This window comes from Durotheca rogersii (genome assembly GCF_024521655.1).
Source record: "Durotheca rogersii strain YMJ 92031201 chromosome Unknown GGS23scaffold_10, whole genome shotgun sequence".
NCBI classification, from domain to species: domain Eukaryota; kingdom Fungi; phylum Ascomycota; class Sordariomycetes; order Xylariales; family Xylariaceae; genus Durotheca; species Durotheca rogersii.
Genome location: NW_026251241.1, coordinates 365,144 through 385,430, shown reverse-complemented (window position 1 = coordinate 385,430; position 20,287 = coordinate 365,144). Strand labels below are relative to the sequence as shown.

Genomic DNA, 20,287 nt, shown 5'->3' with positions numbered 1-20,287 from the left:
GGCCGGTCGCGCAGGCGAGCGCATCTACTCAAACGGGGCAAGTGGTGGTAGAAAGGTAGGGATAATGGGAGGGGCGGGCGAGCTCACCTTTTCGAACCAGGTATGGAAGTAGATAGCCGTCATGAGCAGCATCCACAAGCACAGCGCGACGACCACCAGCGCGAACCTGCCCCCGAACCCGAGCGTCCTCCGCCCGCTTTCGCCCCCGTCGCCGCCGGCGGTGCCGCGCGTCTCCGCCTCGACAGCCGCGCTCTTAACCGCGCCGTCGTGCATTACCACGCACCGGTCCTCGGCGGCGGCGCCGCCGCCGCCGAACGCGGCCCGCCCGACCTCCTGCAGCAGGAACCAGCTGCCGAGCACGAGCAGGAAGACGTGGCCGCTGATGTCGTGGCCGCCGCTCCAGCGGCCCCTCGCGGCGCGGCACGCGGCCGCCGTCAGCACCTCGGCCGCGCCGGCGCTCGCGCCCTCGGCCGCCACCGCCGCGTCCGCCATCTCGCACCGGCCGCCGGTGAACCGGAAGCCGCGGTCGATCAGCGGCGCGCCGAAGCACCACTGCGTCACCAGCACCCACCACCCCGTGATCAGCGCCCACCGCGCGACCGCCGCCCGCGCCCGCCTCCCGCCGCCGCCGCCGCCGCCGCTTCGGAACGACGCGTGCGTCAGCGCGAACGCCGCGAACGCGACGCTGATCCAGCCCCACCCGCGCTTCACGAACAGCGTGTTGAACACGTTGTCCTTGCGCGCGAAGTAGCTCGGCGCGCCCGCCCCGGCCCCCGTCGCGTAGCCCGCCGTCGCCGCGTCGTACGCCGCGCCGCGCGTCTGCGGGCTCACGGCCGAGAACACTGCGCCGAACACCAGCAGCGCCGGGTACGCGAGCAGGCCAGCCGTCTCGAGCGGCGTAGGGAGATATGGAGAGTTGCGTTTCGTCGTCGTTGTCGTCGTTGCCGGGGAGAAGGACGAGGAGGAAGGGGGAGAAGAGTAGGCGTTGTTATCGTGTTCGGCCATCGTGTTGCTGTTGGCTTGTCGTCGTGGTCTTAGCGACGAGTATGCGGTGTCGGCCATATCATAAAGACGGGTGGGGCATTAAAGGTCTTTGAGGGGAGCGGTGACTCGGACCTCGCGTCTGTTTACTGTTTTTTTTTTCTGGTTGTTCGGCAAGGAAAGATATGTGAGGACGGCTTTCAGGCGAGGCAGGGGTCTATCGGGTATCTATCGTCTATCGTCCCACAGATTAGAGAAAGCTTGTAGGCTAGCAAGGAAAGGGGGGAGATCTGCTGACCGTAGGCATTTGCTGATGCAGTATATGTGTGGGCAAGTTCGAGTACCTTCGAGATCATGGGAATTCCTGTCAATGGTGTCATGAACCGAAGCCACATTCACCGATGACGTTGACGCAAGGGTGCCGTACCCATGTACACAGGTACCTTGACGACCTGGGGTCATCTGCACCTCTATTAAATACATATATATACCTACCTACATAACCACAGCGCGGGCAAAGTGGTCCTTGTACTTAACCGATATGGTTAACATCTACACCGTGTGCCTACGACGAATTTTTAACCCTATTTGTAGTTCACAAGTCACGTTAAGAGGACACAGACAGCATATAAGGTCCATGTTTGACATTGATGCCTACGGTACCGAGCGACTCTACTTGGGCCCTATTGGCCGTCACCCTCCTTGACATCTTGATAGCCGTAAGTGGTATCTTGAACACCTACTTTCCGTGATCCGCCCGAACTCCAATCATGCTCTTATGATGGGTACCGTGGGTATCGATCCTCCACGAACCCAACGTTGAAAGATGTAAGAAAGAAAAATCAAGTGTGTTATAATGCCCCTAAGGCCAGAAAAGAAGCGAAAATGAAGCATAGAGCGTATTCAAGGCCTTGCTTCATTCAACGAGACGGAATAAGAGGCGCTACTGTACCCAACGCACAGACTCCTCTCATGTCGGCCTTTAAAGCCGCATCCTCCAAGACCTGTGGCCGGTCCGGTTGCTCGTTGAACAGCAGAGAACCTCGGACGCCACGCCACGGCTCAGGGCGTCTGAGAACAGACACCCTGTGTCGTAATGGTTTCGGTAACTGTCACCGTGACAGCGGAGTTATCACCGCTGCCGGCGGTTCCCGAAGGCGTCGCTGGGACGGTTGGAGACGCCGTCGGCGCATCTACCGGCGTCTCAACGGCTGAAGTACCCTCCGGTGCCCCGATGACAGGGGTGTTGCCAGGAGTAGATGGCGTTGGGGTCGGTGCCTGGGCTGACGAATCCCCGCTGGGTTGGCTGGGACTGCTTGTTGGTACAGTGGCCGTAACAGGTGTGGTTTGAGTCCTGATTACAGCAGTTGAGCTGCCAACCGTCGTCGTCGTCGCCGTCGCGGTTCGGGTTACCGGCGAAGTAGCTGCAGAGCTGCTTGGCCCCGCCTGGGGCCCCTCTCCGGCACCAACCTCGAATTTGGCGATGGCAGCGCAGAAGTTGTTCCTGTTGTCTTTATCGAGAGCCGCCGACTGACCATCTAGAGTGACCATGTTAACCGAGGCTTTCGTGCTCAAACCGAAGAGGTGAATTTCGGTCGAATCCTCAATGCTGATCATGTGGTCCTGGCAATTTTGCAAGCCGACGCACTCCTGAGCGTAATTGTTGAAGAAGCTGTACAGGCCAGCGCCGTACACATACACCGACGACGAGTTCGTCACACGCAGGCCCCAGGTACGAGCACAGGTCTCGGGTTGTCCAGCACAAAACTTCTCGAAATCTGGGTCAATGAAGCCTTCAAGAACTGTGGCGCCTTGGGGAGCAGCGGGGTTGCCTTGGAAGTAGGCCGTCTCGGATTGAGCCACGCCGATGAAGACGTTTTGCGCGTTCGAGATCTGGTAGTTGTACAGAACGCTGTGCTCCGAAGCGGTACCCCAAAGCCAGACGGGGTTATGAGATTCGATAAGCACACCGCGACCGTTGTAAATGTTAATCTGGTTGTAGTCTTCGAGGTCGAGCTCGTGGTCGGCGACCCAGAACCAGCAGTTCTCGATGTAGGCCGAGCCCGTCTGAGTGACGTGGAGAAGCATAAAGGCGCCCATGCATTCAGGGTTCGGGGTCGTCGTGGCGTTCGGGTTCTTGGTGCATTTGTCGGATTGCAGTTCGGTTCCGGAAGTGCCGCCAATGCGGAAGTGCACATCCCACAACCCGGCCGCGCCGTTCTCAGAACCAGCCAAGTTCCATTGCATGAGGATAGCACCAGGTAGAGATCCCTTGGTCTCGATAATGAGGTCAGACATCTCGACATTGCCAACGTCACCTGCCTCGCCAACCTGGAAGACAGGTACGGGCTTGGCTTGATCCGCAAACTTCTCGCCCGCTGCCATGAGAAGCGGCCACATTTCTCCCGTGATCTTGATGTTCTTGGGGACCTTGACCGTGTCGAAGATGAGGTACGCGCCGTGGTCGAAGTAGATAATGTCTCCTTCCTTAGCATCGTCGAAGATCTTCTGAATCGCCGCGGTATCGTCGGTTTTTCCATCACCCTTGGCGCCGGCCGTCTTCACGCTGACGAACTTGCTAGACGGGACATCCTCGTATTGGGGCTTCACACGCGTGAAGATCTTGCCCTCGCTATTCAGGAGGACCTCAGGCTTGCGCGTGGCTTCTTTGGCGGTCTGGACCGCATTACCCGAACTTCCAACGTACTGTCGGCCCTGTGTGAACCCGGGGATCTTCTGATTTCCCTCGAGCACGGCAGTCTTGTCTTTGGCGTACTGAATGGCAGTGGGGACGCCCTCGCTCATATCCACGTTGTCCAGGATGAGGGTGTTGTTGGTGTCGGGAAGGTCAGGCTTGTAAAGAGTGCTGACGCCAACCTGGACATTGGAGATCTTGCTATCGACAAGGACCAACGAGCCAACCTTGATAAGATCCAGAGTATCGCTGGTCATGTCAATGCCAATCTTGCCGCCATTTATCTTGACGTCTTGCATAAACCAGAGCCAGTTCCAAATCATATGGATGGCGGTGTTGCAGTTGTTGAAGGTCAGGTTGCGGGTCGTGTATTGCTGGCTACCTATGTCAGCCCCGATACCGCCGCCGTTGAACACGAGGTCGGCCATGAAACCGCCCGATCCATTTTCGATGAACAAGCCCTTCTGCACATTCTCCTCGCTGGTGTCGGGGTTCATCTCGAAGACGACGTTCTGGATGCTGGTAGCTTGGGCAACCTGCCAGTGAATACCGGCACCCTTGTTGATCGGCATATCCTTGATGTCGATGATGAAGTTGCGAACCTGGCGGAAGAAGTTATTCTGGTTAATGTACCAGTTTTTGGCCGGGTCGGTGGTATAGTCGTATGGGTTAGCATCGATGACACCCATGCCATCGAAGTTCGGGGTGGCCTTAATCGTGGGCAGATTCACCGCGTCGCCGACGAACTGGGTGTAGTAGGTCTGAATGATAGGCTTGCTGACCAAGTAGGTGCCGGGGGGGAAATACACAAGAGCGGGGGCGTTGGTGCGGGAGTCGCACTTCTCGATGCATCGGTTCGGACCATCCTGGACGGCCTTGTTTATGGCATCGGTGTCGTCGGTTGTGCCGTCTCCCTTGGCACCAAAGTCCTTGACATTTCGGAAGACGGTATGACCCGGTTCGCCAAATGCCGCCACACCCTGGCGCTGGATATTGGCAACCCAGTAGCTGGAGGCAGCATCTTGCCGCTGCTGAAGCGCCGTTGTCGAGGCAGCTCCCACAGGGGCAGAAAGTAGGCGTAAGGCCAAGAAAGACGCCGTAAGGAGCTTGACCAGTCCCATCTTGACGATAGTGCCAGCTACACGTGGACGGACTTGAGGCTCTTACTACAGAAATAAAATATGCTGCGGCTGGTACTAATCAGAATCAGCAACAGTCCCGTCTGGAGGGTGATTATAGAATTTTTGGTGGCTGAATGAAAGTTGAACGAGGCCTCGATTACGAAAGCCCCTGATGGAAAGATGAGGTAGGGAAGCGATGGGGAAATAGAGGGGAGGGTGCAGAAGAGAACGCCCAGTTCAGTGCTTCAGGTCGATTAAATGGCCCGGCCACATCGAGGCATCGAGCTGTGACTAGCCGCCCTTGTCCCCCCTATCTATAAGAGGGAAGCTGTGAACAATACAGATTGTCCATGAATAGCCTGCTGATATCTAGGATAAAGATATGACTCGAGAGGCAGCCTTTGTGCGGCGCAGCACAGGTACGTGATGTGAATGGGGTTGCTCTCACTTGGAACAAACGCAAAGCAGTGACAATATGTTCGAAACAAAGACTTACGGCCACAGATAGGGTTGTTTTTTTTTTGTGTCGGTTGACTCCTCTGGCCTAGTCAACTAGGCAGAGCAATGGGCTGAGGTTGTGTTGATAGAGCCTTGCGGTCTGCTGTAACAATGAACGACTAGACGGAATGAATGACTAGAGTCGAGGGAAACTGTAGGTGGCAAGGGAAAAAGGAGTGACAAAAGAGGGATCGAGACGCAGATGAGAAGAGGTGAAGAAGAAGACGACGAGAGGAAAAGCTGGTGGTGAAAGGGGGAGGGGAGGAGACGAAGGAAGAAACGAAAAAGCCGACGAGCTACACTGGCAACGAAAATTGACCAGAAAAAGGCCAAATAGGTCGGCAAAGCCAGTCACGACGTTTATATGTATGTGCGTCTGTGTGGGTGTGTATAGCACCTGCCATCCCGTCGAATCGAGCAGGAGCAAGTTGGGTGCTGGGAGTGGGACCACCTCCCTTGTGCCTTCCACGTCCAACTCGGTACCACATGCCCAAACAACCCAGCAAGCCAGGGCAAGTACGGAGTAACATAGCCGACGTATGGACGCAGTACGTTACAGTTATTCTATGTATACCTCCTAACACGGGTACCTGGCGGCCTGCCTCACATCTGCGCATAAGGAGTTCGTCGAGTGGACAGCCGTCGATGGCACGCCTCCGAGAGGACTTCTCTCCACATGCAGGGTCCCCCGGCACTCTCATCTGCTAAAAACGGGTTGGAACGAATGATCCATAGGCACATGTGGCTCGGAACTAAGGTGCCCAGCCAATGCTGGCCCTGCCCACCCAACCAAGCGCAGATATCACCTCTCACTTCTGGCTAGACGCACGGCTTGGTATACTGTGCAGTGCGGTTATTGTGTGGCGTTGCTCGGCAGCAAAGCAAGCAGAAAAGTAGAAGCTCCAACAAATGACAGGTTGCTGCTTGCTAGGAGACAACCTACCTAAGGTTAGGTACCTGTTAGTGCCGAAGGTTCTCGCCAGATACATTTGTATGTTGCCGTAACGGTGGGTTGCGTGCCCTCGACAGCAGGTATCTCTGGTGTATCGGTGCTGCTTACCTGCCGGGCACGTAGGTGCCACACGTACGCGCCCGGCTACCTCCTAGTTACCTACTTCCCAAGTACCATTACCCAGAGGTCAGGTTGGCGAGACACAAGGCGCCTCTACCTTACCCCATTCCCGTTAGAACTTAGCACAAGCTTCGGCGATTATTTCTGCGCTGTACCGGATCGGTGCTGCTTTAGAAGCTGTCGAGCTTCCCTTCCAGTCCGTCCCCGGCAACGCCTCGCGCATTGTGTAGGATCGTTCCAGCGTGCGCAGGGCCGTTGGCTGTCCGGTATTGTATTATTGTATACTCATACTCATATGTATGTACTTACGGCAGTTTCCTTGCGCCGCGGGAACACCAAGACCGGAAGGAACACCCTCAGATACATTGCATGCCCCACCAACGCGGCTTGCGCGATCTCCCCAGCGTGTCATACCTCCTGCAGGTAGGCACCTACCTCCTACCTACCTAGGTACCTACCTACCTACTGCTCGCATAGTCTGTACCTACCTAGGTACGTAGCATGTGTGATTGGGATGGTAGAAGCCCCTCGCAGCGGCGGGCCAGACGAGGCCGCAAGCTTCGCTCAAACCGCCAACCCTCAATAATGTTATTTTGCGCATGTGGGTTGCGAGTCACTGCGCAGTCCGACGGATCGGCAGCAACCTTGCCCTGTACTTCCATAAATACACATGAGGCCTCTCTACGGAACACTCTCGATACTCCAGGAACCTCTTGCAAGTATCGATGCGCTCCCATGGTTGGGAAAGGAGCAGGTGTTGGTAATATCCCGAGGCGGATCGCTCGTCATTTACCAGCAGATCCGATCGGTCGACCATCTAAATCGTCTACTCCTACGTACGTACGTATATATACCTATATTACATGCATACGTAGGGAGTTCCGCGTGCGCAGGAGCCACTGCTAGCCCCAATATGGGGCTTTTTGGCCCGGCTGACGGACGCCGGCTTTAGGTACGTGGAGGCGCTGGGACTCGGCGGGTAGCACACCCCATCCCCTTCGCCCGCATCGTCACCGCAGTGTGGCTGGCGGTTGCTGTTCCTGCATTTGTGCAGGGATCACGCGGATCCCAGGCGGATGATCTGCATCTCTTGGAGAAAGGTATATATATCATTCGTGCCCTGTTCGCAGATAGGTACGCCACTTGATAATATAAGCCTCACCTCCCTCTCGACGGGTATCGTGATCTAGTCTTCCGCGAAATCCAGATCACATTGCGTGTGTGCCCCCAACGACAAAAGAGAAAAGAAAAGGGAGCTGACGTTCACCACCAGAGCCTCTCGAGATGAGAGCAGGTTTCGGATCAGCGCGTGTGCCAGGGAGCGCACGTTATCGTTATCGATACCTAGGGTGAGGATCGACTGGCAATCAACGTCCTCCCTGCTCGCTGCATCTCGACATCTCCCCGTCCCTGTCCCGGATGCGCCCGCGTGCGTTCGTCATACAGCGCCGGCTGACACCGGATAGAGATGACCGGTCCTCAGGTCGACATGTTTTGTAGATATACTCATAGGTGATTGACGTCTCTCCACCCCGTCGACGATTTGCTGGTATGGAAAGGCAGCAGCAGCGAAACCGAAGGATTTCCGCTGGATCTGCCGCATCGCCGGAAATCAAGCCACCTCGTTCTACCTATCCTATGGTGTGACGCCCTTACTCACGCTTACTTGTTTCGTTAGCTGAACATGCGGCCTTGCGTGAGGGTTGTCATTGGCCAATCTCGGCTCGATCCGAGCGCTCTTCTCTTCTCGGAAATGCCTTTCTCGCCATGCAACCAAAATGCAAGCGTGCGACAATATTTACCTCTATGTAATAGTGCTGGGCACGCCAATGTATGTGCGCGCGTGTGATATCGATACACGCCTACCTTGCCTCGCCTTACCTATCTATCCATCAACTACCTGCCTACTACCTCCCGAAGCGTCTCTGCTACTTGGCCTGTACTACGCAGCATGTCACTCGAAAGGGCTCACCCCGAAACCTCGGCATCCATGGCGAGCATTTCTGCTCGCTCTCCCGCCTGTCACCTGCCTGTGCTTGCCGGATTTCCACGACGGTCCAAAGCCCAGAAGGTCGTGTTCCGGCATCCTCTTAGCCAACTCATGTCGACGCGACCAAGAGATACAAGATGTTCAGAACGATCCAACCAACTTGGTCAAGCTAACGATATATGAAACGATGCGCAATGCGACCAAAAAGATCGCCCGATTGGTGGGAAACAGACAGGGGCTGTGGCAGCTTACCTAATCCCCGCCATCCACCTGGAAAACAACCAGGTTATCGCGATGCTGCATCACCCTACGTAGGTATATAAGTATGTATGTGTGAGTAGACAGTATGTACTTATAGATAGGTAGCGATGTCGATATGTCGGCCGTCGTTAATCTCGACACGCAAGCCCATGTCGTGGTTCTAATTAATCTGATTCATACCTCCACCCCTTTCGAGCGCCGCGCGCGTTCCGTAGGGCATCCCCGGCTCGATGGGCGCTCGCGGCCAATTAGGATCCGGTAGTCGAGAGGCGTACCTATACCAGTTCCGGCACGACAGAAGCGGCTGTCGCATGATGAATTAGGCCTGCGTTTCGAAACCATCATCTTAATTACCCATGCCGCCCATGCCCTCCCCTGTCTGTTCCCTGGATTGGGGGTGCTGGGGAGAGAAAAGAAGACGAAAAAAAAAAGGGTCAGGGGAAAAGGAGAGGAAGGATGGCCCATGTTTCATACCGGATCGTGGGGCTATATACGTTCCCCGCCCCCAGCGCCAACATCCAACTGAGGAGGCATACCTATGCACAGGTGCATGAGTATGTACACCTACCTAGGATATTCATATGAGAACACCCACCTCGGGCACCTCAGCTTGACCTTGAACCCCGCCTGCTATTTTGGGCCTGCCTCTCGGACCCGCCGCGGCGGTTGGCGGCGTGTGGGTAGATCGACTCGCGTCTTTTTCGAGAGGCGGTTGATAGCTCGACCGCGTGTAACTAGGTAGGTATGAATCTGCTCTGCGCATCGCACAGCCAGCCACGTCGGGGATTTCTAACCCAATTCCAGAGACGATGGCAAACACTCCGGTTTGCTCCACGAGCGCCACGGGGAATTTCAGCAAATCTACCGCTGTACGCGAGGCCAGCACCCGCGAAGAGCAATCGTGTAAACATAACAACCCCTAGTATTAACGGCACTGTACGGAACGCCTTCTCTGGCCGGAACAGGCTTGGTCGCATTCGCCTGTTTGCTTTCTGTCTGCTACGCCTTCACTTACGTGTTACTGTATACTTACTACACAGTTAGGAAGGTCTCCAGCCCAGCTATGCCGTACAAATCATATCACTCCTCCCCCCTCTAAAAGATCTCTCTCACTTGGCACGGGGTTGCTATTTATATTGAATGCAGCTGGCACAGGGTACCGTTGAAACTGTGGTGGGAGCAGTGCATATGATGCAGCCTCGGTTGTAGTGTGCCAAGCAGCCTTTCCTTCAAGCATAACCTTGAAGGTAGCTTTTGCGACAGTGCGACTTGCTGTCGTAAACAACGGTTACTGGTGGGCCAGGCGAGAACTTGTTATCCTACTACACATATGCAGGTTACTTTGTCAATCTACCTGGGATAAGTATTAATAATAGTTGTTAATTATGTGACTGCGAAAAGAACCGTTATGGACGTTTGCTAGCTGGCATCCGATACTTAGACATAAAGAAATCCACATACTGTTATTAATTAAGCAAGCAGTGGCTAAAAAGTAAGCCAACAGGCGATCCTGAAAGGGAGGCATCACTGTGTTTAACTACCTGCAGTTGCCATGAGTCTCTTTAGTCATCTGGCCCATTAGTGTCGTTTCTTCAACTCCTGTAAAACGCTACACTGGAAGATGACCCGAGATGAAGAATGCTCTTATTTTTAGCGAATTATGCGTTTTTTCTATCACTGCGAAAATAGATAGGAGTCACCAGCGACCTAATGACTCTAGGATTTCCATATTTATATAATGCTTAGCTGTGAGCGTGGCTTGTTGTGTCTCCAAGCTAATACATGATCCCGCTAAGCCCCCCCAGTTCTATGCAATATTATGCGGAGCTTTCTGGAGAATCCACGCCATAATATCTGCCCTTTTAGTCTAATATTAGTACTATAAATGTCGATTTTCCGCCTCCTATCATCCTGCATTGCTAATTGCTTAGGCTGTGTAGACGCCGAAGAAACGCAAATCTCGGAGACTTCCGCATAATGATATAGCACGACTCTCGTTGCATCGCCAGGAGCCATAGCCGTTCTTTAGGCCCAATTCTTCATAATGAATAACTGGGCTACGAATAAAATACCTCTTGATTATTCCAATCAGGAATGAGGTTGAAAACGTGGTATTTAGATATATGGTGACTAGGACATTGTCACCGAGGTGAGCCGCAATTGTGATAGTGCTGAAGATAGGAACCGCAAAGTGGGAGACGTTAGCCTACGGCCACTGATTGCATATGTATTAATCATTCCAGAATAGAGAGAACAAACGTAATACTCGTAAAAGCTAGTTATATGTATCGTCGATTCCTAACATGAATTGGGATAATGTCAAGGTAGCCACGTGAGGCTTATATTTCCGGTAACACCTGCTACTACATGACAGATGTTGAATCTATCGTCTATAGACTACTAAACAGGATAGTTAAGATCCCGGCTTGATTGGCTCTACCCCAATATCGCATCTCACACCCGTCACCGTGAGACTAGAGATACTCGCTCTAAAATTTCCGTCGAGCCTCAAGCATCGCGACATTATTGAGGTTGGACCGGTAAACTTGCACCAACTCTAGGCCTGACCGCTGGAATAAATTCTGGAACTCTCCCACGGTCCTTATTTTGCCGCTCATTGAAACAAGGCATAGGTCGAGCCAATACAGCTGCATCAAGCCATCCTCCACACGATCAGGGAGAATCATGTCGCAGATGATCAGTCTTGAGGTGGGTCCCATAGCGGAAGCCGTGTTTTTGAGGAGCTTGATGCACACCGGGTCTAAGTGATCGTGGATAATTCGACGTATGAGGTAGACGTGGGCATCTGTGAAGTTAGCACCTCACCCCCCCTCCCCCTTCGCGGAAGCTAGAGGCACGTACTCTTGACGGGTTGAGGGTCGTAGAAGTTATAGGCCATTCGCTCAATCCCATGCAAGTCTTCATCCCTCAGTGAGTCGATCACAATTGGTAGGTCTTGCAGGATTAGCTTGCCACCCCATCCGCCATCACACTCTTTCTGGATTTCACGAAGTTCTTGGCCTCGGCCGCCACTGATATTGACAATGAATGGCCTTCCCAAGTCCTGCTTCACGCTGGATTCCAAAGACGAAAATGGAAACATGCCAAGAACAGGGAAGTTCTTGTCCATCTTTGCCACACCCATGTTCCATAGATGCCTCTGTTCCGGGTCCAAGCCGACCACTTCATAGTATGTCTTCCCCTCATGACCAGTAGCAAACGCGTAGGGACTTTTCCCCAGATCATACAAATCGTCAGGAGCATGACTACTGATGTAATCGGGAAGTGCTACCCAAGATTTCATGTATTCCACCCAGAGCCACACATATCCTGCAAGATCATTAGGCTTGAATGCCGCGGACAAGGAGTTTTGTCTGTATTCATTCGCGGCTGTTTCCACAGCGATTCCGTTGGCGATAAGGATCCGCATGGCCCGTGTGATTATGGATACGTCGGTGTTGCATCTCTTTGCTAGCTCAATAGCTGAGACGCTCCCCTTATACGGGATATTTTCAAGCGTCTTGATTCGTATCAGGGTGTAGACTGAGGCGGCAACGCTCATGTTTTCGATCCACCGAGTGACTGCATCGTACGGCTGCTCAAGCGCCCGGCGCACCGAGTCCGTGCGACCCAAGAGGGATAGATGCTGGGCGTCCGTACCGTCAAAGGCTTCAAGGGCGGTAACGAGAGCCTTGGTCTCGGCAAGAGCTTTAGACACGTTTATCTGAGACATCCTCAGAGCTAAGAGACGAAGATGCAAAATGAAGTTGAAGTGTTTGGGTTATGGATGAATGAGGTTGGGCGGAAGCAAAACCGTGGTAAATGGATATCTACTGAGTAAATAAACGAAGTAGTTGGTAATATAAGCAAGAATCAGAGTAATCCCATGGCCTCCTTAATATCTAATCTGTTGTCTTCAAACCCCTTTCCGCTACTTCAAACCCCTCAACAAAAACCAAGGATTGCTGAGAGCCATCCGTTTGCTGGGGCGTCTGGTGCTTCTCATTCTCTTACCGTATAATACGTCACGTAGGCATGCACCTCTAGTAGAGATCAACCTAGCTTACCCCAGCCATCGAGCACATCTATACGCAGGTAGTTCGCTCCCTGTTTTGAATTTAATTAATGATTTTATAGGAAATCTTTTAAATCCTTAATTTCGTTCTCTTTCGAAGGATCGTCCAGCGGAAACTATATCTATTCCTAATATACCTTCGTGCCTTATACCTAAGTATTATATGCCTATATATTTCCCGCGGATATCCGCTCGTATTTAGGACTTCCTTTAATAGGTCGCCGTATTGGCGACCTCGCTGCTTAACTCGTAGAATGCCTACCTAGTATTGTCCTCCTGACCTATAAGTTGGCATTGGGGTGCGTCCCGTATGGCACTACGTCCGCTTGCTATCTTCGCGCGCCTCTACCCCAGCACGTTGATCCAGACCTATCTGCGTAATATAATACAAGAGCACATGGTTCGGCAGGCAATTTACCTCGCAGTACCTATTTAATTTGTGCACTCGTGATAAAGGACTCCTTCATATTGCGCAGCAGCCCCTCTTTCTTATTGATCCAATCCTCGGTGTGAAGAGGTCCGTACGCCACCATTTCGTAGTAAGTCGACTCAATCTATGCCCATCTCGATTAACCCCTAGACGCTCGATCTCTTAACCTTGATTCCTGGACCAATCATCAGTTGGGACGGATCCTGAACGATCCGCGTTGACAGGGCCGGGAAGGGGTCTTTGTTGAGCCCTCCTCTCGCCAAACTCTAGCTGTTTAACCAACCCAACATTTCCCGTGTGCAATCCAGTCCGTGTCGGTGAATACCGACGAGTTAATGGTCTAGAGTATCTCAACGAATTAATTATGTTCCTGGTTGAGTTTGGAGTTCTGACTCGATCAGCATCGATCTCCTTCAGCGTAAGTCTCGATAGCGTAAGACGGAGGCGAAGGCCGGGAATAAAGGAAGCATGGAGTAGTTCCGATCACTGCGGCGGGATACGCATTCCTTCTTTCCTCTAGTCACATGCGCCGCCATCTTAATATGAGCGCCTCACGACAGTCAGCGGTGGGCGGTGTTTACCGATTGTCACCAAATCAGAGCACGCCAGGGCAATGCATCACCGTGGCGGGTGAAAGACTGCAAGAATAACCGGCACCCTAGATTCTAGCCCGTAACCGTCGTGACCGCCCACGAATTGTGTCGGCCGAGGTGTGCTGGGGTCGACGATGGCCGAAGAACAGCCTGTACGCATGGAAGTTGACGAGTGGGCGAGAAGGATGATTTTACATAATACCCCTACTCTGAGGCTTCTGCGCACAAAATTTCGATAAGCCGGCACAATCCTTGCGACATCTCGAATCGGTAATCGATATGCACCGACTCGGCCCGTCATCGCGGTTCGGGTCGGCAGGTCCGGACAGGAATGCTGACGTTGGATCATCTCCTCCTCTCGTCCTCCTATATGTGTCTTGTTCTTCACGTCTTTGATGGCCTCTCAAGGTCTCTGTTGTGTGTATTGCCGCGTTTAAGCTGGCGATAGACGATGAGGTCGATTTACCTTTATATGCTTCTGGTATTTCTCACGCTAGGTGTCCGGTCAAGGAGTGAGTCGTTCGACTACACATACATAATTGCCGGCGCCGGCACCTGTGGACTCGTGCTAGCAAACCGGCTTTCTGAGGACCCGAACGTCAGCGTTGCAATCATTGAGCCAGGCGGTGACGTCCGCGACAACCCCAATGTTACGGACATTGGCACGTTTGCGTTTACTCGTAATTTTGGAACCGAGATCGACTGGGAGTACGCTACGACGGTGCAGCTAGGAGCCAACAACAGGTCCATCCCCTTTCATGCTGGGAAGGCGATTGGCGGGACGAGCACAATCAATGGTATGACTTATATCCGAGGTGACAAGGCAGAGTTCGACGCCTGGGAGTCTCTCGGAAACGCGGGCTGGAATTGGGATGCGTTGTATCCCTACTTGAAACAGGTCGAACTGTTCTCGCCGCCTACAGCCGCCCAAAGGGCAGCCGGTGCTACTTTCATCCCCGAATATCACGGAGAGGTTGGAGCGGTTAAAACGGGATTTCCGTTGCAGCTTGACAATGGATCTTTCCACGAGCTGGCTCGGCAGGCTTGGGAGAACATAGGCTATCCTTTGAATAAGGACGTGAACGGCGGAGACACGCGTGGATTCGGCATCTGGCCGCAGACTCTCGATAGAGACGCGAGTGTTCGGGAAGACGCCGCTCGAGCATATTACTACCCGGTTGAGCAGAGACAAAATCTCAAGATTATTAAGGGAACCGCGATTAGGTTGATATGGAGGGACTCGTTGGCCGACTCTGGTGCTCTCTCAGCTGCCGGGATCGAATACCGGACCCCCGATGGGCAAACGGCCACCGTCACCGCGGCAAAGGAAGTCTTGCTCTCGGCTGGGTCTCTGAGAAGCCCACTGATACTCGAATATTCTGGAATCGGGAATCCGAGGTGAGTAATAGCATCGAGTGGCTTGACTATATGTTGACACGTACAGAATCCTCCATAAGTACGGCATAGAAACCAAGATAGATCTTCCTGGCGTAGGGGAACACTTACAAGACCAGCCAAACACATCCATCCAGTATTCATCCAAGAGCAACGTGACAGGCCTCGCGCCGTACGCAAGTTTTGTTACCGCCCGTGACGTATTCGGAGACCAAACATCTACGGTGGCAGCGAAAACAAAGGCTAATCTATCCGAATGGGCACGTATAGTCTCGGAGGCGAGCGGTGAGGCCGTCGGCGCTAGCAAACTCGAGAAGATCTTTCGCGTACAGCACGACCTGATTTTTAAGAGGAACGTCACCATCGCCGAGACTCTGACAGCAGCCTCCGGTAACGCAGTTGGCTCCGCCTTCTGGGCCCTCTTACCTTTTTCATGGGGGAGTGTGCATATTAAATCGGCCGAGGAGATTGACCATCCCATAATCGATCCGCGCTATTTCTTGGTCGATTTTGACGTTGCCGTCCAAAAAGGCGTCGGGCGTATTTCGCAGACGTTATGGCACACCATCCCGATTAGCGACTTGGTGACCGGCAATGTAGTCCCCGGGGAGGCAGATCTGCCTCGCAACGCTACTGATACGCAGTGGGAGGCCTTTTTCGCCAATACCGGTATGTTCTATGGCGACACTGGATAAAGCGTTCGATGCGGTAAAGTCTGACCCTGTCTGTAGTAGTTCCCAATCACCACCCTATCGGATCAGCGTCGATGATGTCTCGCGAGCTTTGGGGGGTAGTCGACTCGAGGCTCAAAGTATACGGCACATCGAATGTCCGTGTCGTCGATGCCTCCGTGCTACCTATGCAAATTAGTGGTCATTTGACCGCTACCCTTTACGCCGTTGCCGAGAGAGCAGCTGAATTTATTAAAAATTCGTAGCCTATTCCTAAGTTATACATGGAGATCCATTAATCCCTGCGTGTCCTCGGAGGTCCTCAGCCCTATTTTGACAGGAATTGAGACTTCCCTTTAATGTGCGAATCGGGTTTCTTGTAACCTGTGATAACTTGGTATTTTGGGCAACATGCCTACGCTTAAGACTGATTTGCTTGCCTACTGCTGGGTAAATTAGCACCTACCTGTCTTGGCGGCCAAGGACCAAGAGCCGGAGGCTTGCAAGCGCATATCGTGTCCCATGTCATCGGGACCGCCAAGGACTTAGAACGATCTAGCAGGGGAGCCAATGATCCTTTATTCCACTTGCTAGTTGTGTTTGAGAGCGCTGCCGTGGCGGAGGATTTGCTTCGGGGTTGACGGTCTCCTAATACATAGGTGGGGAAGTGGAAGATCTATATGACATTCGATTTGAGATGCCTAGACAAGGATCTGTCGGTGACCCTTCTCACGCTCTTGACACCAAGGTAGCGCTACATGAGGATCGCCGGTTATGAAACTGGGGTTAGGGCTGAAGATCGCCCCGAGCCCTGGCGTTTTCCATAAGTACCTATGCAGCAGAGCCTTCACAACGTAGCACTTGTGAGACAGCCGTTATGGAGCATCAAGTTCTAGGATTTGTCCAGCTGACGCAGCAGGGCTACGGACGCTGTCTGAGCGAGAGTCGCAATACGGCGTAGGCATCTGATTGGACTGGATGTTCTCGTGGCGTCCTAGCAACGAATATGGGGCCTGCGTATAGGAAGCGGTGTCTCTCTGGCTGACCGCGTAGCAGTTCGCCCCCGTGCTGGGCCTTGGGGGCCGAAAACGTAACTGTGCTACGTATATAGCGATTCTTGAGTGGCCGGTGATACGCCTCATCAGCGGCACCCCTGTAGACACTTGGTCAAGCTCTGAATAGATTTCAAGGACGGCCAGGCAGTAGGTACGTGCTAAAAACCCAACATGTCTCACCGAACCCTCCCAACATCTTCTTTCCACCTTCGCGATCTCTGCATAACTAGCCTCAAAACCTCTCGGGTCGCGGAATGGAAGGTCACAATCAGAAGCTAGTAGGTCGGCCAAGATCTACGGCTACCGCCTGGACAGGGAGGACTCTAGCTAAGATAGGACTGGCTCCGAGTAAGCGATGTGTTCTTTGATATTGAGTGCTGGCCCACCACGCCTCGCAGCCCGTCCCTATACTCTATGGGGTCGGTTTAGCTAACTGTAAGTATGGATAGAGCACGCGCCGCCTCTGGGCAGTACTATACTTAGCACCCAGGATGACGACTCCCGGGGCTCTTTTCTGCATCCGTCGCAAAAGCCAACACCGAAGGCCGTCGTCTTAATAATCGCCGAAGGTAAGAAGACGGCCGACTATAAGGCCTCCCCAGCCCACCAAGCAGACGATCGAAGCCAGCTGACGAGGATATCCCGCAACCAGGCCTTAGCTAGCTGAAATGGAGCTGGTTCTTGAAACCGCGGTCCCTAGAGTATATGGACCGTTATGATGACGCGTCCCGCGGACCCTGGGGCGCGTTTAGGCTCTTGTGGGCTTTGCGCCTGAGGTGAGATTTACCTCGTCCTCCATACGATTACTATGCTACGGTACGTAGTTCTAACGGCATGTCATTTTCTAGCGCGGTGTTGCCGTGTCTCGGAGCAGTACTGATGATATTAACACTTCCCATGGTTCCGTTTGCGTGAGTGCAACCAGTATCCGTATGTACCGAGGGGGCAGAAGGGGGGGGGGACTGTTACTGACTTGCAAGCTGTACAGGCAGTAGATCGTTAGATTCTATTCGTGCACGATTCCAGATCTTTCTGCTAGCGCGTTTATCCCGAAGACGAATCTAGGCAACGCCGGTACCTCGATATATATCGGCCCGGGCCTGAATAGCATCGACCCGCGCGTGCAGGCCGTAATGAACGGCGGGATATACAACACCGATCCGAGGCCGCTGTACTACTTATGTCCGACGGGGAACTGTACGTTCGATGGGGTATACCACTCCATGGGATGGTGCAGCCGCTGCGAGGACATCTCAAGTCAGCTGAGAATCCTGCCCGGGCGATCTCCGGGGCCCGGCCTTAACTTTACCCTGCCTTCGGGGCTTACCGCGATCCCCGGCTACCGGACCTTCGTCGTAGACCAGGACGGCCCCGCGATCCAGCTCGTTCTCGGGTGGTCGGTTAACGGCACGGGCCCTAAGCTAGCCGATACGCCGTGGGGGGTCCGCGGGTACGGCGCCGCGCAGTGTACCGTCGACCCGTGCGTGCGGAGCTACACCGCCGCCGTGAGTAACGGCCGGCTGACCGAGACGGTCGTGTCGTCCTTCCAGAGCTGGTACGGGGACCAGTTCTGGCTCAACGCGGTCGACATGTCGTGCACCAACGCCGAGGAGAAGGCGGCGCTGCGCCGCGCCGGCTACCAGTTCGCCGACGACGGCAGCACGCCGTGGCTCACGTACAACCTGTCGTCGCAGGCGTCCGAGGCCTTCGACGCCGCCGCCGGCATCCTCAACGGGACCAAGACCACCGTGCGCCCCGAGTGCATCTACCAGACGAGGCGGTCGCAGTTGTACAGCCTGACGTCGTACCTCGGCGCCATGTTCGCCGGGGTCGTCGGGTTCGCGACCAGCGCCGTCGGCGGGCCGCCGCTGCTCCAGACCATCTTCGCCGAGGGCAACGTCACCCTGGCGAGCGTCGACGACGCGTTCGCGCGCCTCGCGCACGCGCTCACCGTCCACACGCGCGAGACCAGCACGCGCGGCGCCGGCGTGCCCGGCCTCGTCTTCTGCGCCGACACCTGCGTCAGCGCGCGCTGGGGCTGGCTCGCCTACCCGCTCGGCCTCGTCGCCGGCACCATCGCCTTCCTGGCCTGGACCGTAGGCCGCACGCGCCGTGCCCCCGGCAGCGCGCAGGACTACAAGTCGTCGCCGCTCGCGCTGCTGTACCACCGGCTCGGCGGCCCGGGCACCGAGAGTCCCGCCACCGCCATCGAGAGCCGCGACGAGCTCCAGCGCCGCGCCCGGAACGTGCGGGTCGTGTTCCGCGGCACTGGCGCCGACGGCCGGGTCTGGCGCTTCGTCGAGGACGACGGCCCCGGGTACGATCCCCTCGAGACAGAGCAGTGACTCGCGAGAGTGTCTGTGTGCTGGAGCAGGAGGCCGATGTCTACGACATCCGGACCCTGCAGGATCTAGTATTGACTTGATGAGACAAAGAAGCGAACCCGTTCTGGGAGGAAAGGGACACGGATGGACACTAGTGGCGTTGGGACTGCTAAGAATGGGTGGGCCCCTTCTAGGATAATTCCCCCTGTCCTTGGGCACTCCGGTTTATTTCTTGTTTTACTGGTCCTCCCGGGTGGCCTTTAGCCTAATTATTTCCGGTTCGCCGCCCATTCCGTAGAGTAGGCTTGTTCTCAACTGCGGCGTCTAGTCTATCGGAATAGCTTGGAGATGCGAAATCATCTCTTGGTGGGTAGCTATAAATCGGACGGATTAGCCTTTACCCGGTTTGCTACTCTCTCACCTGTAGTCTTATTCCGGCTTTGTCGTCGGGAGCTTCGGAACCAAAGACTGCATACTCGACAGCCCCCCTCCCCCCTCCCCTTTGAAGACGTTTCGAATATGGTAGGTAGGTAGGTAGGTATGTCTTCTAGATAAGGTCACCAATACACCAATCTGCTGCCAGTAATCCGCTACGAGATGCTAAACTTGTTCCTCGTTATACATCCTACTTGAATCGTATCATGGCATAGTTAGGTATATGATATTGTCGCGTAAAACGTAGACGCCTACATTTACGCTTTGCGGTATGTAGGCATATAAGGGCTGGTTCAATTGCCACGTGACAGATATCTAGACTGTAGTGATAGGAATAGCAAGCAGTTATATAACCGGAAGGAGACAGCCTTTTCCGGTATTAACGTAAGAGCACATATATAAAGAAAGGTTATTACATAGATCGGGAGAGCTACGTATGGGGCTGAGGTTGCTCTGCTATGGGAGCAACGGAATGTGGGATGAAGAAGTTGAATTGACTAACTAGCTAACTAGGAAGGAAATGAACAAAGGAGATGCGAGCTACCTATTATATATACACAATACCGAGCTACGAGCTATGTTAAATAAACGAGCTGCTGCGAGCTCGGTTAGGTAAGTGACCAACCAGTGAAGAGGTAGAGAGCTAAGTATAGGTGGCTCTCTAAGTGACAAAAGTTTTAACTTGAATAAA

General features: G+C 54.0%; 3 protein-coding genes across 3 annotated transcripts; 1 reads left to right on the top strand and 2 right to left on the bottom strand.

Annotated features, from left to right (window-relative positions):
* Nucleotides 1-1,582: 1,582 nt before the first annotated feature.
* Nucleotides 1,583-5,316, bottom strand: GGS23DRAFT_568054 (glycoside hydrolase family 55 protein). The gene has a single exon (XM_051516377.1). It carries the CDS (start codon nt 4,795-4,797, stop codon nt 2,044-2,046), a length of 2,754 nt encoding a protein of 917 aa, XP_051371774.1. The 5' UTR covers nt 4,798-5,316; the 3' UTR covers nt 1,583-2,043.
* A 5,724-nt stretch (nt 5,317-11,040) lies between these two features.
* GGS23DRAFT_609493 (O-methyltransferase-like protein) lies at nt 11,041-12,421 on the bottom strand. The gene is made up of 2 exons (XM_051520274.1): nt 11,481-12,421; nt 11,041-11,424 (listed from the first exon to the last, which is right to left on the bottom strand). Exons 1-2 carry the CDS (start codon nt 12,349-12,351, stop codon nt 11,108-11,110), a joined length of 1,188 nt encoding a protein of 395 aa, XP_051371773.1. The 5' UTR covers nt 12,352-12,421; the 3' UTR covers nt 11,041-11,107.
* A 1,767-nt stretch (nt 12,422-14,188) lies between these two features.
* Nucleotides 14,189-16,048, top strand: GGS23DRAFT_605161 (putative GMC oxidoreductase; the record flags this gene model as incomplete). Its single annotated transcript, XM_051519714.1, has 3 exons — nt 14,189-15,114; nt 15,161-15,780; nt 15,843-16,048. The coding sequence occupies 3 exons, from the start codon at nt 14,189-14,191 to the stop codon at nt 16,046-16,048; spliced, it is 1,752 nt and encodes a 583-aa protein (XP_051371772.1).
* Nucleotides 16,049-20,287: the final 4,239 nt, after the last annotated feature.